General features: G+C 45.8%; 1 protein-coding gene across 2 annotated transcripts in view; it reads right to left on the reverse strand.

Moving 5' to 3' along the window:
• NID2 (nidogen 2) overlaps positions 1-11570 on the reverse strand; it is a 78739-nt gene extending 67169 nt beyond the window's left edge. The window contains exons 1-3 of one of the 2 annotated variants that reach the window (XR_004348414.1): positions 11238-11570; positions 10261-10569; positions 725-957 (exon numbers count right to left, since the gene is read on the reverse strand). Coding sequence is in view for 1 of the 2 variants with exons in the window: in XM_032622349.1 (XP_032478240.1) it covers positions 725-957; positions 10261-10569; positions 11238-11465 (770 nt within the window). In the remaining variant the exon portion in view is untranslated. The remainder of the gene's footprint in view (positions 1-724; positions 958-10260; positions 10570-11237) is intronic. The other variant, XM_032622349.1, reaches the window with a different exon arrangement.
• Positions 11571-17571: the final 6001 nt, after the last annotated feature.

Raw genomic sequence — 17571 nt, forward strand, 5'->3', positions numbered from 1 at the left:
TCTGCCTTCTAGACCAGTATTCAGGGAAGAGATAAAAGCGGAAATTTTTTTTAGAGCCTGGAAATTATTAAATATCAACAGGTGCTAACCCAGATACTGGGCATGATGTGGACTAGCAGAGTGAGCTTGTGTGATGGGACTAAGGAATGTGCTTGGTCCCAGGCATTGCATGGAAAACCCTCAGGACAATTTCAGATAATGAAGCCACTGAGAAATCCTGAGACTTCCAAAAATCTACCAATCTGTTTGTTTGGTTTTCCTTTTTTTTCCCCAAATTACACTACTCTTAACTTTTAACACCTATCTGTCCAAAAGACTAACTCACAACGTCTCCGGCTGTGAAACGATTAACCTGGAAAAACCTCAGCCTGGGCAGTTGTATTACTGGGTATTTTTATGTGGTTCCAAGGGCAATGATTTCCATAGCAAGCCTCACTGGCTGTGCGTGCGCGCGCGCGCGCACACACACACACACACACACACACACACACACACACAGTTCTGTTTCCAGTATCTATAGCCAATAGGGCAGGAAAAATAAAAGACTGTTTATATTTTGGTCAATGTGCTCCTCCCAGGGTCTAGCCTATTTCCTGGTTTTGATCTGATCCCTTGCTTAGAAACCACAGAGATGATATTTAATGAGTAGGGCCACTCAAGTTTAGGTAGCTCCTAAGGGTCTTTACATTCCAACAGGAAAGGGCATAAGCCCCATGTTACTTACTGGTAGAGATTTTTCACAGACTGTTCAGTGCTAGTCAAGCTGAAATATGGTCCCTCTCTCTTCAGGTCACCGACCTCCCCTCTGCAGAAGCCCACCCGGGCTGGAAGCTCGAGCTGGACATTGTAAGATTCTTTGGGGCGGGTTCCAAAGAACTGAAGGCCATTGGCAGGATAAAGAAAGAGGGCGTAGGTGTCAGACTTATCAGATGCCAAAACTGCTTGGAAAGTATTCAGCTGTGAAAAAAAAAAAGAAAATATTCTTAATAAAACAAACAAAAAACAACAAAGAAACCCCAAAGCATTATAAAATGCAAAGGGTTGTCCCCCTTCTCGGGATTTCTCTAAATTGTTTTTACACATAATATTCTTTTAAATTTCCTCTCCAAATTATAAACATAATTACATCAGCTATATTATTATAATCATCTTTTATCAATTTAGATTAATAGTTGAAATATGCATAGGTAAAAACAAACACTGGTTAAAAAAATAGAACTATTTTTTAAGGTTTCAAACTTCTTTCATCCAAACTTCTTTCAGAGCTGAGAGCAAGTAGCAAAATTAACTTGTACATTCCCACAGCCACTGCCCTAGTTTTCTGCCCTGGGCACTCATCTGGATCATTCATTCATTCATTCATTCACTCATTCACTTATTTATTGAATGCCCATTATGGGCAGGGGTGGTATGAGGCATTGGCTGATCAAAAGGCCTCCTTACTGTTCCCAAAGCCTTACTCTCTATTCTCTTCTATCCACCTTTTTTTTTTTTATATATAAATTTATTTTATTTATTTATTTTTGGCTGTGTTGGGTCTTCGCTGCTCCGCACAGGCTTTCTCTAGTTACGGCGAGTGGGGGCTACTCTTTGTTGTAGTGTGCCGGCTTCTCATTGCGGTGGCTTCTCTTGTTGAGTACAGAGCATGGGCTCTAGGCACATGGGCTTCAGTAGTTGTGGCACGCGGGCTCAGTAGTTGTGGTGCATGGGCTTAGTTGCTCCGCGGCATGTGGGATCTTCCTGGACCAGGGCTCGAACCCATGTCCCCTGCATTGGTAGGCAGATTCTTAACCACTGCACCACGAGGGAAGCCCCCATCTACCTTTTGACACCAGCACCAGAGTTACCCTACCCTCATTTCTCAGATGAGGAAACAAAGACATAGGGGCTTAGAGATCTGCTAAGGTCAGGCTACTAGTATGCGGTGGCAGGATGGCCAGGGTCCCTGCCCTGCACCACCAGGCTGTCCCAACCGCTCCTTGGCTGGCCATCTCAGGTGATTTATAAGCTGCAAACTCTCTTCTCAGGCTCAGATCCCCTGCATCTCCACCAGATTATTTAATATTGCCCATTTGCCCCATGTACTTTGATGCTTCTGCACATTTGCTCACGTTTTCCTGTGCCTGGAAACACTCCTGACCTTCTAATGCTGCCCCTCTGAGGGGTTTTGCAATGCCCTGTAGATTTATTGCTGTTCTCTTACCCTCCACAGTATCTTAGTGTTTCAAGTTAGCACTCACCTCGTTTTGCCTGGTTAGCTGCTTACATGTTTGTAAACTCAGTTCATTAATTCATTTGTACATTACTTCAAACAGCCAGGTGCCTATTAAGCACTCGACAGTATGCTTGGCGCAAAGAGGCCAAGGAACAAAGGACGCAGCCACTGCCCAGGACAGTCTCAGAGCTTAGGTCAGGGAAGCAGCCACGGCTGGGATTCTAGGAGAACTGCTGGAGGAGGTAGTGGAGGCCAGAAAGGAGGGTGTGGGCCCAACACCTTAAGGGCTTCGGTGGGGAGGCGTTGCAGAGGCTGCCTGTGAACATTAATAAACACTGCAGAAGCCAAAGCAGACCAGAAAGAGAGGCCAGGAGCCTGAGTTAGCCACAGACTCAGCACCCAGGTCCTTATAGAATCACTCATTAAAGTTCAACTTACTCTCGTATTTTCAACAAGACACATTTTTTTTTTTTTTTTTTTTTTTGCGGTACGTGGGCCTCTCACTGTTGTGGCCTCTCCCGTTGCGGGGCACAGGCTCCGGACGCGCAGGCCCAGCGGCCATGGCTCACGGGTCCAGCCGCTCCGCGGCATGTGGGATCTTCCCGGACCGGGGCACGAACCTGTGTCCCCTGCATCGGCAGGCGGACCCCCAACCACTGCGCCACCAGGGAAGCCCCAACAAGACATATTTTTGCCTTTACCTACATGCAGCTATCTCTCCCACCCAAATGATCAGTTAATGGTGCTTGAGTATCTTAAAAAAGATGTTATATTAAAGTCTCTGAGAACACCTCTCTCACTAAATCCCACTCCTTTTACAATTTAGCAGACAGCAGGGGAGGTATTTATAATACCACCACTTCCTAAATAATGTGGCTCCTAGAAACGTTATTTACTGATAAGTAGCACAGTTTCCCCATTTTGCTAGACAGACAAAATTAGGCAGAGAGAAGCACATCACATTTTACTAAATGAAACAGCAAACAAGAGGCATGGGTCTGCATTTTGTTCTGTCCTGGGTCCTTCCCCGTACGGTGGTCAAGCTCTTTCCTAGTGTTGATTCTTCTTTCCTATGTTTAATTTCAAAGTACAGTTTTGAGGGTTTCCTTACAAGACAAAGAAATTCAGGTGTTAAAATGCTTTTCCAGAAAAAACCCAAAATACTATCCAAACTTTCTTTTAGATCTCCAACACAGAAAAGGTCACCTTGCTTGGCTTGGGTTTTTGCTTTTCTTTCTTTCTTTAAGTTCAGAAACTTAATGATGGGGGGCAGGGGGCAGTGCTCATATATTTGTTACTGTTGTCGTTGTTGATTGCTTTATCCGGAAAGCCTGACTTCCAAAAACAAAAGGCAAGGGATGTTTTCTAGAATTTCCCAAAGCTCGGAAGCCATAACTTCTGCCAAATGTAAACAAAGGCTGTCCTGTATCATGTCTATACAGAGTATATGCTATTCAGTACATCATCGATTAATGGAGATTCAATAACTTCAGTTTTACTTTAGTCCAAATAAAGTTCAACTAGAGAAAGAAAGGTACTTAAGGAAGGAGACAGATTCTGTTTTAAAAAGCAAAGCTTTCAGAGTTCCTGGCATTGATTGCCCACAATAAACGTCAGATAGGAGGAATCCCGGTTCTAAGTCTAGAGAAATTCTATAAGATAAGGAGGTCCCATAGATTGTGAAGGAATTGAAGGGGATGGGAGGGGAGGGAAAAAGTAAACAGAGCTGTGAAGGGGAGAGTCTGGCTTTTTACTGTGGGGTCTGGGTACATAGCACTTTATCTTATTCATTCTTTTAGCCAGTCAGCAAGTTCATTTCGATGAAAATGTATTCAATGTCTTTTAGATGCCATCCTGAGACAAGCACTTATTACAGGTGGCAAGCATTTATTTAATCTACTTGTCTCCACCGAAATAGGCAAATAGAAGAATTTTAAATAGAATATAGGATCCCAGAGACCGGCCAAAATTCTACATCTAATCGCTAAAGAGCCCTCTTCGTGATGTCCTGCAGGGCTCCTCCCCCAGGAGCACGCCTTGACAGGCTTCCAGACCGGAAAGGTCTTCACATTCCTGGAGAAAAGTCTTCGCAAGAACCCCACATGCTCTGTCCCTGAAGCGAAAGCCTCAGATGGGCTGCCAAACCCCACAAAAGGGTCACCAGTTCCCAACGCCCTCAGGATCCCAGGGAGGAGAGAGGGGCCACCACGGGACGAGGAGCAGGGCCAGTGCTGCGGAGCTTCAAGATCTGCCATCCTGTTATCAGAAAGAGAGAAAAGCCAGAGCCCTCGGCAGAAATCAGGCAGCGCTGGGCTCTCCCTCCCAGGTGTGGGACATTGCTAATCAGTGTTGACTTGATGCTTGGCAGAGCCAGGTTGATAAATAGGAAACATGCCCCTCAATGAGCTCCTGATTTTTGCAACTGATTTAATTGATTTCAGCCATCTGGCCAAAAAATCACAGCGGTGCCATCCATGTCCCAAAGGGGTTTGCCTAGAGTGGTTTACAAAACTACAATGAAAATTAAGAAGTAGGGTGTCTCCTACACACGTCACAAAATTCTCTTCCCTGTCTTCTCTAGGGTCACACGCTCTCTACAGTCATAGCATCGTTGACTCCTGGCCTCCAGTGTTCGGTGTGAACAGTCATCTCCATTCCTTAGTGTATTTCTCCATCTCCCGTTACCTATAGGTCACTGTCATATGCAAGATTTTCCCGCGTTCACTTTTTTCTTCCCTAAATCCTACAGATCCTGCCAAAAAATTCAAAAATAAATGCTCAGTACTATCACATCACTAATATTATAACCTTCCTGACACCTTCCTGAAGTTTAGCAAAACTTCAGCATTTCTTTAACCAATTTCCATATATGTCTCTGTTCTCTATGTCTGCATGGCTATATCTCAGACAGAGGCTAAACTCTTTCAGGTAGACTGTAGACCTCCCCTCTTCTGGACCTCAGCTTCAGAGCTCAAAAAGCTACAACCATGTCCTGCTTTTCTCCCTGGATCCAACCATCTCTGTCAATGACTATCATTCCTTGAAACAAGTCAGCATGCCTCACTCCCCATGGTGAAACCTCCATTGGGAAGTCTTCTGCTCATCTGTTACTGCCCCACATCTACCTTCATCCATTTCTCCAGCCTCAGCTCTCTTGGCCTTCTCCCAGGACACACCCTAGGCCAGAACAATCTGTCCTGCTGCCCCATTCTCAATATCCATTCTTTCAGCCCAACTTAATACAGGTCAACAATGCATTCCCTGTACCATACCACACAGATCTATGTAGCCCAGTTCCCTATCCCCCTTCATCCTTCAAACAACAACAAAACAACAGTCTCACCTACCCCACCCCCGAAAAAAAAAACCACACAGCTAAAGTAAACATATGGGCAGTATGTCTCCTGCCCATAAGTTCTTTGAAGGTCAATACTGTGACTTTGCTCTGTGAAGTACCTATGACAGTTCAAGGAGTCTCAGATTGAGTGAGTTGATAAACACCATTTGGTGATATGTTTTTAGATGCAGTAACACCTTGACATTCCTGCAATATCAGGTACCACATCCTGTCACACCCACCACGAACAACCATGGCGAGAAAGGGCAACATCTGAAATAGTTTTAAATGGTAAAGATGTCATTCCTCTGATATCTTCGTTTCCAGTAACTCTGCAACATGAAGTTAGTATGCCAAGGTTTAAGAAGGCCATGTAGAATTCACACAGTCCTTCAAGCAAAGTTGATTATTGCTTGCCAAAATCTATCTCCAAAGAATTATTAAAATGAGAACTCATGTCACAGAGCTCTTTAAAGTATTCAGAAGAAACTTCAATGTGGGTAATTAAAGAAACATCCTCTCTCCAAACAGAATATCTCCTTTCTAAATGAAACAAATTCTGAAGCCAGCTCAGCATATGGCAATGTCTGAAGATTGGTTTTAATTAGAAAAGTAAGAGATGGATTCTACAAATCTTCCCCCACTCTGCCCCCACCATAAAAAGGCCTAGACAGAAGTTGCAATTTAGAAAAGCTTGTATTTAAAGAGTCCTTAAGTAGAGGACTTACATCACAGCATCCTTACAAGACAGAGAAATAGAGAAATAAAAGAACCAGAATCTGGTCCCATCAACCCAATGTAGGGGAACACAGATTGGCTGGGCATATGCACTTGCTAAGTCTAAGGGACCATAATGGCTACTTTAAAATGTCACCTTAGTGAATTCTCACAACAGTCCTGTAAGGTGGGCATTGCTACTTCATTTTACAGATTAGGAAACTAAGACTGAGGCTGGATCATTGCTTCCAAAGTCACTGGATAACCTTTCATAAACCACTTCTTTCAAAATGTCTTTTATTGTCATTATCTTCACATCAGAAGCATTGTTCCCATGCTACAGATGAAACTGAGAAAAGTAATTAAAGGCACCTTGTCTGTATCATAATTTTCAGTTTCAAATAAGCCCTGATAAAATTGGAATACTAAAGCTCTAGTGTGACCTCATCACCCCAGAGATTCTGTGCAACTGCTCCTCTCTCCGATTCCTCCCACTCAGCTCAACGTTGTCTTTCTCTGTTGAAAAAATAAGATAGATGCAGCTGAATTCACTTAAGAGCACTGGAATACTAATTTGGAAGTAATAAGGAGTCGATAGTGTCCTTGGAAAATTTCATTCCAAATTCATTCTTCCTTTGAATGAAATACGGTTCCAAGGACTCTTCTGGTACAAAGATCACATTGAGACAATAAAAAAAACCTCATTTATTGGAAGTCTTTGGAAAAGGTACAACTATTGTTGTGTCTACCTACATCACTTGTGCCAAGGAAATGGGTCCTGCATGAAAAGTCTGGGTAAAAGCAACAATAACAGAAACCTAAGGATCAAGAAATCTGTATTCTAAACCTGCCTTTGCCTCACTACGTACAGAATTCTAGACAATTGCCTTAACTTACTAGGTAATGGCAAACAATAAGTCTTGCTGTACTTACCTTAAACATGCAGCATTGTTGTGGGAAGACAGCATGATAAAATGTTATTATAAGAATTAACAAGATATCCTGAATAAACAACATATATAATAATTGTCTAAGTAGTCAGTCTTTCCATTGAACCCTTACCTTCTCAATACAATCAAAAAGAGCTCTCTTTAGAAAATAAAATAACAGGGTTTCCCTGGTGGCACAGTGGTTGAGAGTCCGCCTGCCGATGCAGGGGATGTGGGTTCGTGCCCCGGTCCGGGAAAATCCCACGTGCCGCGGAGCGGCTGGGCCCATGAGCCATGGCCGCTGAGCCTGCGCGTCCGGAGCCTGTGCTCCACAACGGGAGGGGCCGCAACAGTGAGGGGCCCGCGTACCGCAAAAAATAAAAAAACAACAAAAAACTTCTGTTTAAAATTCTTCAAAAGCTGCCCAATGCCAAAGAACCAAGTCCAAACTCCTAGCATAGCATGATCTGCCCCTGCTCCATGGCCTTCCCAGCCTCATGCCCCACCACCCTTCCTCTTCAGTAATAAGATACCACATGGAATGCCCCAAACACATTATACAATATAGTCCATGGGTGATATGTCATATGCTACCTCTTCTATTGGGAATGTTCTACTCTACTCAACTCAGATGCAAAGACAATTGCTCACTGAAACTCCCAGATCAGGTCCCCTAACAAGGGAGGGATAGAGTTAGTCTCCTTAAGTCAAGATGCTACTTCACTTATCATACTGAATAATAATCAATATCCCTATCAAACTATGACATCCTTAGGAGTAAAGAATGTGTCCTTTCACAGTCTCTACATGTCCTGACATACGGTAAGTGCAAAAAAGTTTGTTGGATGAATAAATCTCAACTATGTTTAAATATAAATTACTTATATACACATACATATATGAATATGTCACATATAAGATATATGTTTAGAAAAGAAGATTGGAAGAAAACACAATAAAATACTAGCAGTGGTGACCTCTGGTTAGTAAAATTATAAACGTTATTTTCTAAACTTTGTATTATAGGTACGTTAAACTTTAAATGCTTTTTACACTTATGGACAAAAGTGAATTAATGAATGCAACATACCTTATTCATTTCTCCAACCCTCCACCTAGACCAGTGCCCTGAACAAAGAAGGTGCTCAAAGTCTGTGTCTGTTCCTGTTTTATAAATAAGTTCATTTGTATCATTTTTTTTTTTAGATTCCACATATAAGCGATAGCATACGATATTTCTCTTTCTCTGTCTGACTTACTTCACTCAGTGTGACAATCTCTAGGTCCATCCATGTTGCTGCAGATGGCATTATTTCATTCTTTTTCATGGCTGAGTAATATTCCATTGTATAAATGACTTAGAGAACAAGCTTATGGTTACCAGGGGGGAAGGGATAGTTAGGGAGTTTGAGTCTGACATGTACACACTGCTATATTTAAAATGGATAACCAACGAGGACCTACTGTACAGCACAGGGAACTCTGCTCAATGTTATGTGGCAGCCTGGATGGGAGGAGAGTTTGGGGGAGAATGGACACATCTATATGTACGGCTGAGTTGCTTTGCCGTGCACCTGAAACTATCACAACATTGTTAATCAGCTATACTCCAATATAAAATTTAAATTTCTTTTAAAAAGAAGGTGCTCAGTCTATTTATTTGAATTGAATGTACTCTGTTGAATTGAATAACTGAAATGTCAAACCTATGCATTAAAAGATTATGCAATAAACAAAACTAGATGTTGCCTGACCCAAAATAAAATGAATGGCAAAAATCAATTCAAATGATTTTTATTTCTAGATCTTCTTTGCTTAGTAAAGCCTTTAGGAAATATTCCTCTTACTCAGGGAGCACAGAATAAGAATGGCCACCATCTTGAATCACTCACTGAGAGTGGGCAAGCTAGTTAATCTCCCTGAAACTACGGAGGATATGTGCCATCTTTCTATAGCTAAGAATCATTTTGATGAGTTAAAATAGAGATAAACTCAAAGAGTTTCAGCCTTTAGAGTTGACATTTTAGACTCAGGTCTAATTTCATAGGAGGAAGCCCTTACCTACCCCAGGAGTGAGGCAGCTCCCCTTTTGCCAAGCCACCCTGGCGCCACCTGATGTCCATTTGGAGTACCTCAAATGTTGCTGCCAAGCCTAATGACTGGGCGCTTACGTTGTTTCACTTTCTCAGGTAGAGACTATACAAGGAATCAAGGGCAGTCTCCTGTAAAGTACGGAGCATGTGAACTGGTACCTGGAGGGCAGTTTGACAAAGGCTATTAAAACCTTATAAAAAATGCATCACTCTGGCCCACCAATTCTGCTTCCTGGAATGTCAACTAGTGACATGGTACAAAGATTTAGCTTAAGAAAGAAAAAGTGCTTCACAAATTTATAATGATGAAAAATTGGAAATAACCTTGCTGACCACTGGGCACAATGAGAAATCCACTGGATGGAATATATGCAAACATTAACAGTGATGTTGTAGAAGTATATTTATTGACAGCTAAACATATTCGCAATTTACTAATTAGTGAAAAAAAAGTTACAAAGCCGTATGTGCAATGTGTACTCATCATTAATAGACAGTGATAGATACAGATATGGACAGGAAAAAGCTCTGGCAGATGCACACGAAACTGTTTAACAGTGGTTATCTTTGAGTGGCAGGAAAATGATTGGTTGTTCTTTTAAAAATTGCCAGCATTTCCTGATGTTTTCCCTTCAATGAACATATAATTAGAAATAATTCTTGTATATATGAGGTGATTCTAAAAACAATCAAACCATAAACCCCTTCTGCATCTGCACCGGGGCACTCACATCCCTTAAGCAGTTCTCCTTGCAAGAGTGACCTCTCAGACCCTCAGAGAAAGCTTGGAGAAAACAGCCTTCTTCACTCCCGAGCCACTTCAGTCCTGGTGCCGCCAAACTATACATCAAATTTAGCGGGAGAGCAGACTCCGGAAAAATTTCAAGCCAGTCCCTGGGTTCCAGCCCAGAATCCAAGCCCATTTCCTTGGCTGGCACAGAGGCCAAGCAAGCATCCCTAGTCGCTTACCTCTCCCGAGGGCGGGGCCCAGCGCGTGGCCTCCTCGTAGGCGCCCACCTGCTCCCAGGTAGCCAGGAAGGCGTGGGTGGGGGCAAAGTGCGCGCCGGAGCGCGGGAAGCCTGCGCGCACGTAGCGGGCGGCCAGGCCCAGCACCGCCGGGGAGGTGTCCTCGCGGTAAAGGACCCGGCCCCTGCCGTGACTCGTGTCGATGTCGGCCAGGAAAGGGGCGATGGCCGGGAAGTCTGTGGGGAAATCATCGTCCACATACTGGGTCTCCCTGGGGAAGTCCTGGGTGGAGATGATGCCGTTGGTGACCACCTGGGGGACGAGCGGGACAAAAATGTGACGGTCGCGTACGTTGCAGGAAGCCCAAGGAGGACCACCACAGGTCCGGACGCGAGCGCCCACCCTGGCTCCGTAAAGAGGGAAGGGAACCGCCCCGGGCATGAAGCTCCCCCTTCCCCATCGGCTGGGAGCCCGATTCCTCGTTCAGGGCGACCAGCGCAACTTCAACCGGCGTCCCACCCGTCACCCCTACCCCACAAGCGCGGTGCAATAGGTCCAGGAGCCCTAAAACTCGTTCACGTTATCTTCTCATTTCCCGCACAACCCTGGAAAAAAGCTACGGGTCGGAGGAGGGAACACCCAACTCTGCAGAAGTGCACAGCCTCCTCGCTGTCCTAACTGGAAACCCCACTGGCCGGCTTAGCAATCCCACCTTCTTTTCTGCCTGGGACTCTTATGCGGCTGCGAACAATTCTTACCCCCTCCCCCCGCCCCCCTGAAGCAGGGAAAAGCAGTGGGTCCGACAACAGCATCGCTGCAAAGCCAGGTCCCACCCCGAGGGCGCTCGGGGACAGCCGACTGTGCGGACTATTTCCTCCCTTCGAAAGGCAGGGGTTCGCTGAAAGCCGCACTACACTGACGCCTGTTCAGAAGCTGCAAGAAATCTGCAGAATCCCGCACCAGGAAGAAGCTAAACTTACGTAGAGTTCGCTGAATTGGGCTTCATAGAAGCGCAGGGGAAGCGCCAGCTTCACGGCAGCCGAGCTTTCGTCGTCGCCTTCCTGCAGGAGCTGGTCCCCTCGCGACTGCCCGTAGGGGAATAGCTCGCCCGGGTGCAGCGCCGCGGCCCGGGACAGCAGCAGCAGCAGCAGCAGCATCGGCGGCGGCGGCGGCAGCGCGGGCCGCCCGTCCGCCCGGTCCCCCAGCATGCTCTCTCGGCCCTGGGCTGTCCCGCGGCAGAGCGCGTCCCTGCCCCGCCAGCCAGCCCACTAGCCCCGCCGCGCTGGCCTCCAACCTGGATCCCGGCGGGGTCCCGGGCGGGGCGGGACTCCGGGCCCTCCCAGAGCGATGATTGGCTGCGGCCCTGGCCCCGGGACCAATCGCCAGTTCCGAGAAAGTTCGACAGCGGCCACCACATCTGGTTCTCGTTTAAGTTTTCTAAGGCAGTGGTCACCGGACCGGCGGGGCTGGCGGGGTGAAACATCCCGGCCAGGGGTGGTCGGAACCACTTCTCCTCCGCCTCCGCTCGCCGAGAGCTCGCGGGGTCACACTCACCCTCCTCTCGGGGCTGCCCAGGGGTGCCGGCGACTCCTGCCTCCGGGACCAAATGGCCCGCATGGTCCGAAGGCAGCAGCGCTGCAGGAGATGACCTCAGCGCCAAGGGGGACCTCGCGGCAGCTTGTGCAGCTGCTGGCTGGCGCGAAGTGCCCCGCCAGGCTGGCAAGGCGAGGATGTGCCCTGCCCTGGGGTGCCGGGCGACCCTCGCCCTCGAGGTCTGGCTCTCGGGCCAAGAAGCAAAAGGCACTTTTGCTGTGTCGCAGCCACAGCTTCCTCGGCCTCATCGCTCCACCCAGAGACGCTGCGGAGAAGCGCGCCTTTGTATGAAGCCGGGGGTCTGACTCCTAAATTCCGTCCCCCTCCCGAAGGCCGCCTCCCTGGAGAGCTGGACCGCACGGGAGGACTGGGCCACCGGGCCGAAATGCCTGCCAGTTCGGGTCAAGAGCGTTGTTTACCTTCCCCGGGGAAAACCGCACCCGGGGAGGCCATGAAACGCGACAGTGTGTGATCAGCTCTGTTTGGGGCATGGAATGAGGCATCCAGTTTGGACACCAAGCAGAAATGGGTCAGGCGCCACGGTGGAGGGACCCCGGGTCTCTCGCCCGCTCCTCGCGGGCATGGAAGCTGCCCTTGACAGCGTCCACGGAGGTGGTAACCCGAGCTCTCCGCGGGACTGGAAATTGCACAACCTCCAAACCAGCTGCGAGGGTGTTCGGGAACACCCCATCTACCATAAACATCCCCGCTGCGAAGCTCCAGGAGCCCGACGAGATTTTATTACCAATTTTACTATCAAGAGCTTGATATTTCCCAGATAGACTGTTTTCTCTCTCGGGACCCCTATGGGGGTCCTTGGAAGCAAAGGTATTTAAAAAGAAGGGAAAAGCAAACCTTTGGAAATGCCTTAAGGGATGCTCAAAAAACAGATTTCTTTTTGTGGCTGTTTATTCCAGTTATACAAATCCTTACCGGCCCACAGGGACAAGCCCTGAAAACTTTGAAAAGATCAGACTGTGAGACTCACAGAATCAACACAAAATGGAAAATTGCCCCAAAGCAGTTTGCTTCCTCAGACTGTGGAGATTTTGTATATTTGGTGTTACAAAAATGTATTTGTGTTTGCATACATGTTCTTTCTTTTGGAGACAGATATTTTCATTGTACTGAGGAGGAATTAGAAGCTCAAAGACATGAGGTGACTTGACTTGCCCAAGGTCACCTAAAGTTACTCCTTGATATGAAATCCTTCACTGGCTTTCTGTAGCTTTTGCAAATCTCTCAACTGAGAAGAATAATAGTTTATTTAGTGGTGATAAGCCAAAAGTTAGTGGGTCAGGCAGACCCTACGATGGCCCCCAATGATCCCCAGTGTCTGATGTTCACTCCCTTGCATAATCTCTTCCCCTGCAGTAGTAGGCTGGCCTAGTAACTTCTAAACCAAAGAATGTGGCAATAGGGATAAGAAATCATTTCAATGATTAGGCTAAATCTGTCTTGCTAGCACACTCTCTCTCTCTGGCTTTGATGAAGCAAGCCATTATGCTGGAAAGGCCCACATAGCAAGGAACTGAAGGCAGGCTATGGCCAACATCCATAAGGCACTGCCAACAATCATGTAAGTGAGCTTGGAAGTGGATCCTTCCCCAGTCATGTGTTGAGATGGCGTATTAGCTCTGGCTGACACTCTGAATGCAGCCTTGTGAGAGAACCTGAAGCAGAGGACCCTCACTAAGCAGGGCTCAGATTCCGGACCCACAGGTACTTGAGAATTTAATAAAGCCGTGTTGTTTTAAGCTGTTATGGTTTGGGATAATTTGTTATGCAGCAACAGATAAGTGATAGAGCTAGACAGACACTGTGCTAAAGAAATCAAGACTTGATTTCTGGGTAAAAAAAAAAAAGAACAGTTACTGCTACATGGCTGGTAAGTATAAGAGCTGTGACTTGAACTCAGTTTTGTCTGATTTCTAAACCTCTGCTCTTTAGCTCTAAATCACACTGCCACAAGGCCCTCTGCAAGGCAGCTCAAGACTACCTCTTTAACTTCAGCTCTGGCCACCACTGGCCTTTCAGCTGGGACTTTAGTTCTCAAATGCAGCCTCCTATTATATGGTTTGGAACATCCCCACATGCTAGTCCCTCTACCTATAATGTTTTTTCCAATCAATCTCATCTAGCCAAAAACTTATTCAAGATTTGAATCAAAACCCTTCTCTTCAGGAAGCTTTCCTGGAAACCAGTCTAACATAGAAGCCCCTTCTCTGCTCCATGTGCCCAGCGCTTGTCATTATTGTATCTCCTGCCATCCCTGGTCTCCTCATAGCCCCCTCCCTACCACTACAACACTCGGAGGGAGGGGACTTGATCTCATTCAGGGCCTGCTACAACTCCAGCCTCGCTCGTTGGAAGACCCTTAAAGAAATATTTGTTGAATGAGTGAAGCCAAGCAAGGCAACCTAGGCCTAGGATCCATGTCTGCAGCTCAAATGAAACAGTCTTGTCCCTACACAACCTTTCCTGCTAATCTGACCTGAGTTTTGTAATCCTCTTTACCAGGCTGCCTAGCGACTCACCTACCACTGCTCTCCAGTTTTTGTCATTCTTTCATTCATTCGTCCATTCAGCAAATATTTCCTGGGAGTTTACCACGACAAACACAACTCTGCAAGAAATAACAGAGCTCAAGATGTGACCCTTGACCTTACAGATCTCATAAGCAGTTGCAAAAACAAAGCATAAATATGGGGGGAAAAGGAGCAATGCTGCAATTCAGCATGCATTTAACAGCAAAACGGGCAAAAAATGCCCTTGAACTGAGAGGCTGTCACTAGGTTTGGATCCGATATTATCTGAATAGGCAGAAGTAGATCCAACAGGGAAGAGGCTGAAATAAGCAGTCCTGACTCCTGTCTGCATTAAAGTGGCCGAATTCTTTTTGGAATATGAAGCTTTGGACAGCTGTGCTTGAGCAGACACTCCTTTGAGCTCTTATTCTAATATTGTTTTTAAAAGACTCTATGGTACCCAAAGAGTGGCTTCTCCTTTAAAATGTCACTTCGGGTCTTGGTGAAAAGAAAAAAATCTGTCATAGCTATTTCACTGGTCAAAGTAAATACTGAAAAACATATTTCTCTTGTATCCCCAGCTCCAGAGTAGAATTTCCATGACCTGCCAGACTAGCTAAAGAGGCAGAGGCCCTTCCAGGCTGGAAGTTATAGAGGACTTCTTCTCTAGACATTTTTAGTCCTCTTGGATTGGATCTTCAGAGTAATTGCTTGAGAGGTAAGATTCTCAAGTGCAGGAGTTTTTATCCCAAGCCAGGGATGGTACCAGATGCCTTGCCAATAGACCTCGGCAAGAGTCTCCAAAGTTTTATATATATATACACACTTGTGGTTATATTTCTGTTATAAATACCATGACCTCAAGAATGATGACATTTCCTGTTATTTTAATCAAGAGAATGAAAACACATTTGTTCCATGGTATGGCAAATAGATTTTAGTATTCAAGGCCAAGTTCTATGTATAGCACGGACTGGTGTGTGTACATGTTTGTATTGGAGGTGGCCTTGGCAGAAAACGTTCTGGTTCTTGTTGCACACAGTGATTCTCTACATGACTTTACTCTCCGTTAAATTCCAGGCTGGGCATTTTAGCAGGTAGAGAAAATAAGAGTTGTGCAAATTCGCACATCTCCACAGACTCAGGATTGATTGAAAATTATGTTAGGCCTATGGAAAACCATTCACTACTTAGAAATTCCTAGTGCTTGGGATATATTTGAAGGTCATTACAATGTGGGTGGGATGCCCTACATTTGAATGACCTCCAAATATATCCCAAGCCCTAAGTCTTCACTTGAGTTTTTCATTTATATCCAACTCCCTGCTGAATATCCTCTTGGGATGATACTTCAGACCAACATCTAAGAGAATGAGATCCACTACTCAGAATTTCTGAGTTTTCAGTTTCAGTTAATGGCAACAGTATCCATTCCCTCTCTATTACCACTGCCCTGTTTGGGGTCCTCATTATTTCCCACCTGCTAGCTTTTGTGGCAGAAACTACAGGTTAGCTACATACCATACCTAATAACTACCACTTATTCCCAACCTCCTCCCTTGCCCAAATCTACTACATAAGTAAGAAGGTCACTGATTTCCCAGTTCCTCTTACAGCTAGAGGTGGCCAGCTAGTATAGTCCTAACATGACCACCAGTAGTTTGCTCAAAGTGGTGGTCCCTGGGAGGGCTTTTACACTGGTGATTAAAGGGAAAAGTAGCATCTTTCCCTATTCTTGCGTCCTTAAACACAGATGTGTTGTTTTGAGCTCAGACGGCCATCTTCTGGCCATGAGGTGACAACTGTGAGGACACAAGGATAGCAAAGCAAAAAGACAACACGGATGTCAGTGTCTTAGCCAGTGAGGAACTGCCTACCTCCAGACTTAGAAAACAAACCCTGTTGGCTTAAGCACTGTTCCACACAGCAGTACCCAATCCTAACAGATACTTTGCTAAATCTTTCCTCTATGTGTATCTAAAACACAAATCTGACCATCACATATTCCTGTCTAAGACCCTCTGGTGGCTCTTCCTCACCTTCAGGGTGAGGTGAATCTTAATCTGGAAGGGCCCTCATGGCTTGGCCTCATCTGTCATCTCCTGCCCCTTCCTGCTTACACCTTTAGCAACACCCAACTGTTTTCTAGTTCCCCGTCCACACAAGTATTTTCCTTCTGGTGTTCCTCTGGTCATGCTGTTTCTGGACTGGAACACCCTGCCCATCTCCTGATGGTCTCTCCTTCCCTTCAAGATTCAGTGCAGACATCACATCACATGGGCAGCCTCCCCAAATTCTGGCAGAGAACCTCTCCTCTGCATGGCTGTGACACCTGGGCACACTCCTGTCTTAGCTCCTCACTGAAAATACTGAAATGGCCTTTTAATGTCTGTCCCTTCATCTGGTTGTAATGGCACTCTTCTGTGTTCTTTTTTCTTATGCACTCTAATGTCTATTTCAGACTGTCTTTACCACAAGCCTGAGCACGGAAAGAGAGCTAGGCCTTGACAGTCCCACCTGGCCACTAGAATGTGAACCAGCGCTCGAGGGCAGGATCGGCTCTTCCTCATATTCTAAATCTCATGGGTCTAGCACAGTACCTGCTACAACCCTCTGGGCTGTTTAGTAAACCACTGTTGATTTGAAGGGGGAAAAATTGTTGTAAAGAAATCTTTCTTAACTCCTGTACTTTTTCCCGAACAACCCACTCCCTGCTTCTTCACATATTAATTATATTCTGGATTGTTGCGGGGAAAGTAGAAATTAAAAGGTGTGGCTTTTATGTCGCTAGACAAGATTCCCACTGCTGATTATATTTGAAGGTATTCCGGTTGATGGCATTAGATGCCTATAGAAAGAATAGTGCAGAAAGGCCAATACTGTTCCCTTTCCTCCTGTGACTACCCCAAGTACAAGTTAGCATTTAATTACCATAACATCAGCATGCAGCTCCTTCACAAAGACTTCTCTCCCTACCCAGATGGTAAGTTCCTCAAAGGTCCTGCTTTTCACTTCCTTTAAGACTCCCACAGCTGTCTAACACAATGCTGAATAAATAAGGGCTGGTCAACTTCTAATGAGTTGAGTGACTGCCCGGGAGTGATCTCAGTGTGCGCTGTCTCATTGGGTAGTGGCTGTGGCCGTGTTTCCAGAGGCTGTTGTCCTTGGCTTCATCTGTGCTGCTTTCCTAGAC

The sequence above is a fragment of the Phocoena sinus genome, chromosome 2 (genome assembly GCF_008692025.1).
Source record: "Phocoena sinus isolate mPhoSin1 chromosome 2, mPhoSin1.pri, whole genome shotgun sequence".
NCBI lineage: Eukaryota > Metazoa > Chordata > Mammalia > Artiodactyla > Phocoenidae > Phocoena > Phocoena sinus.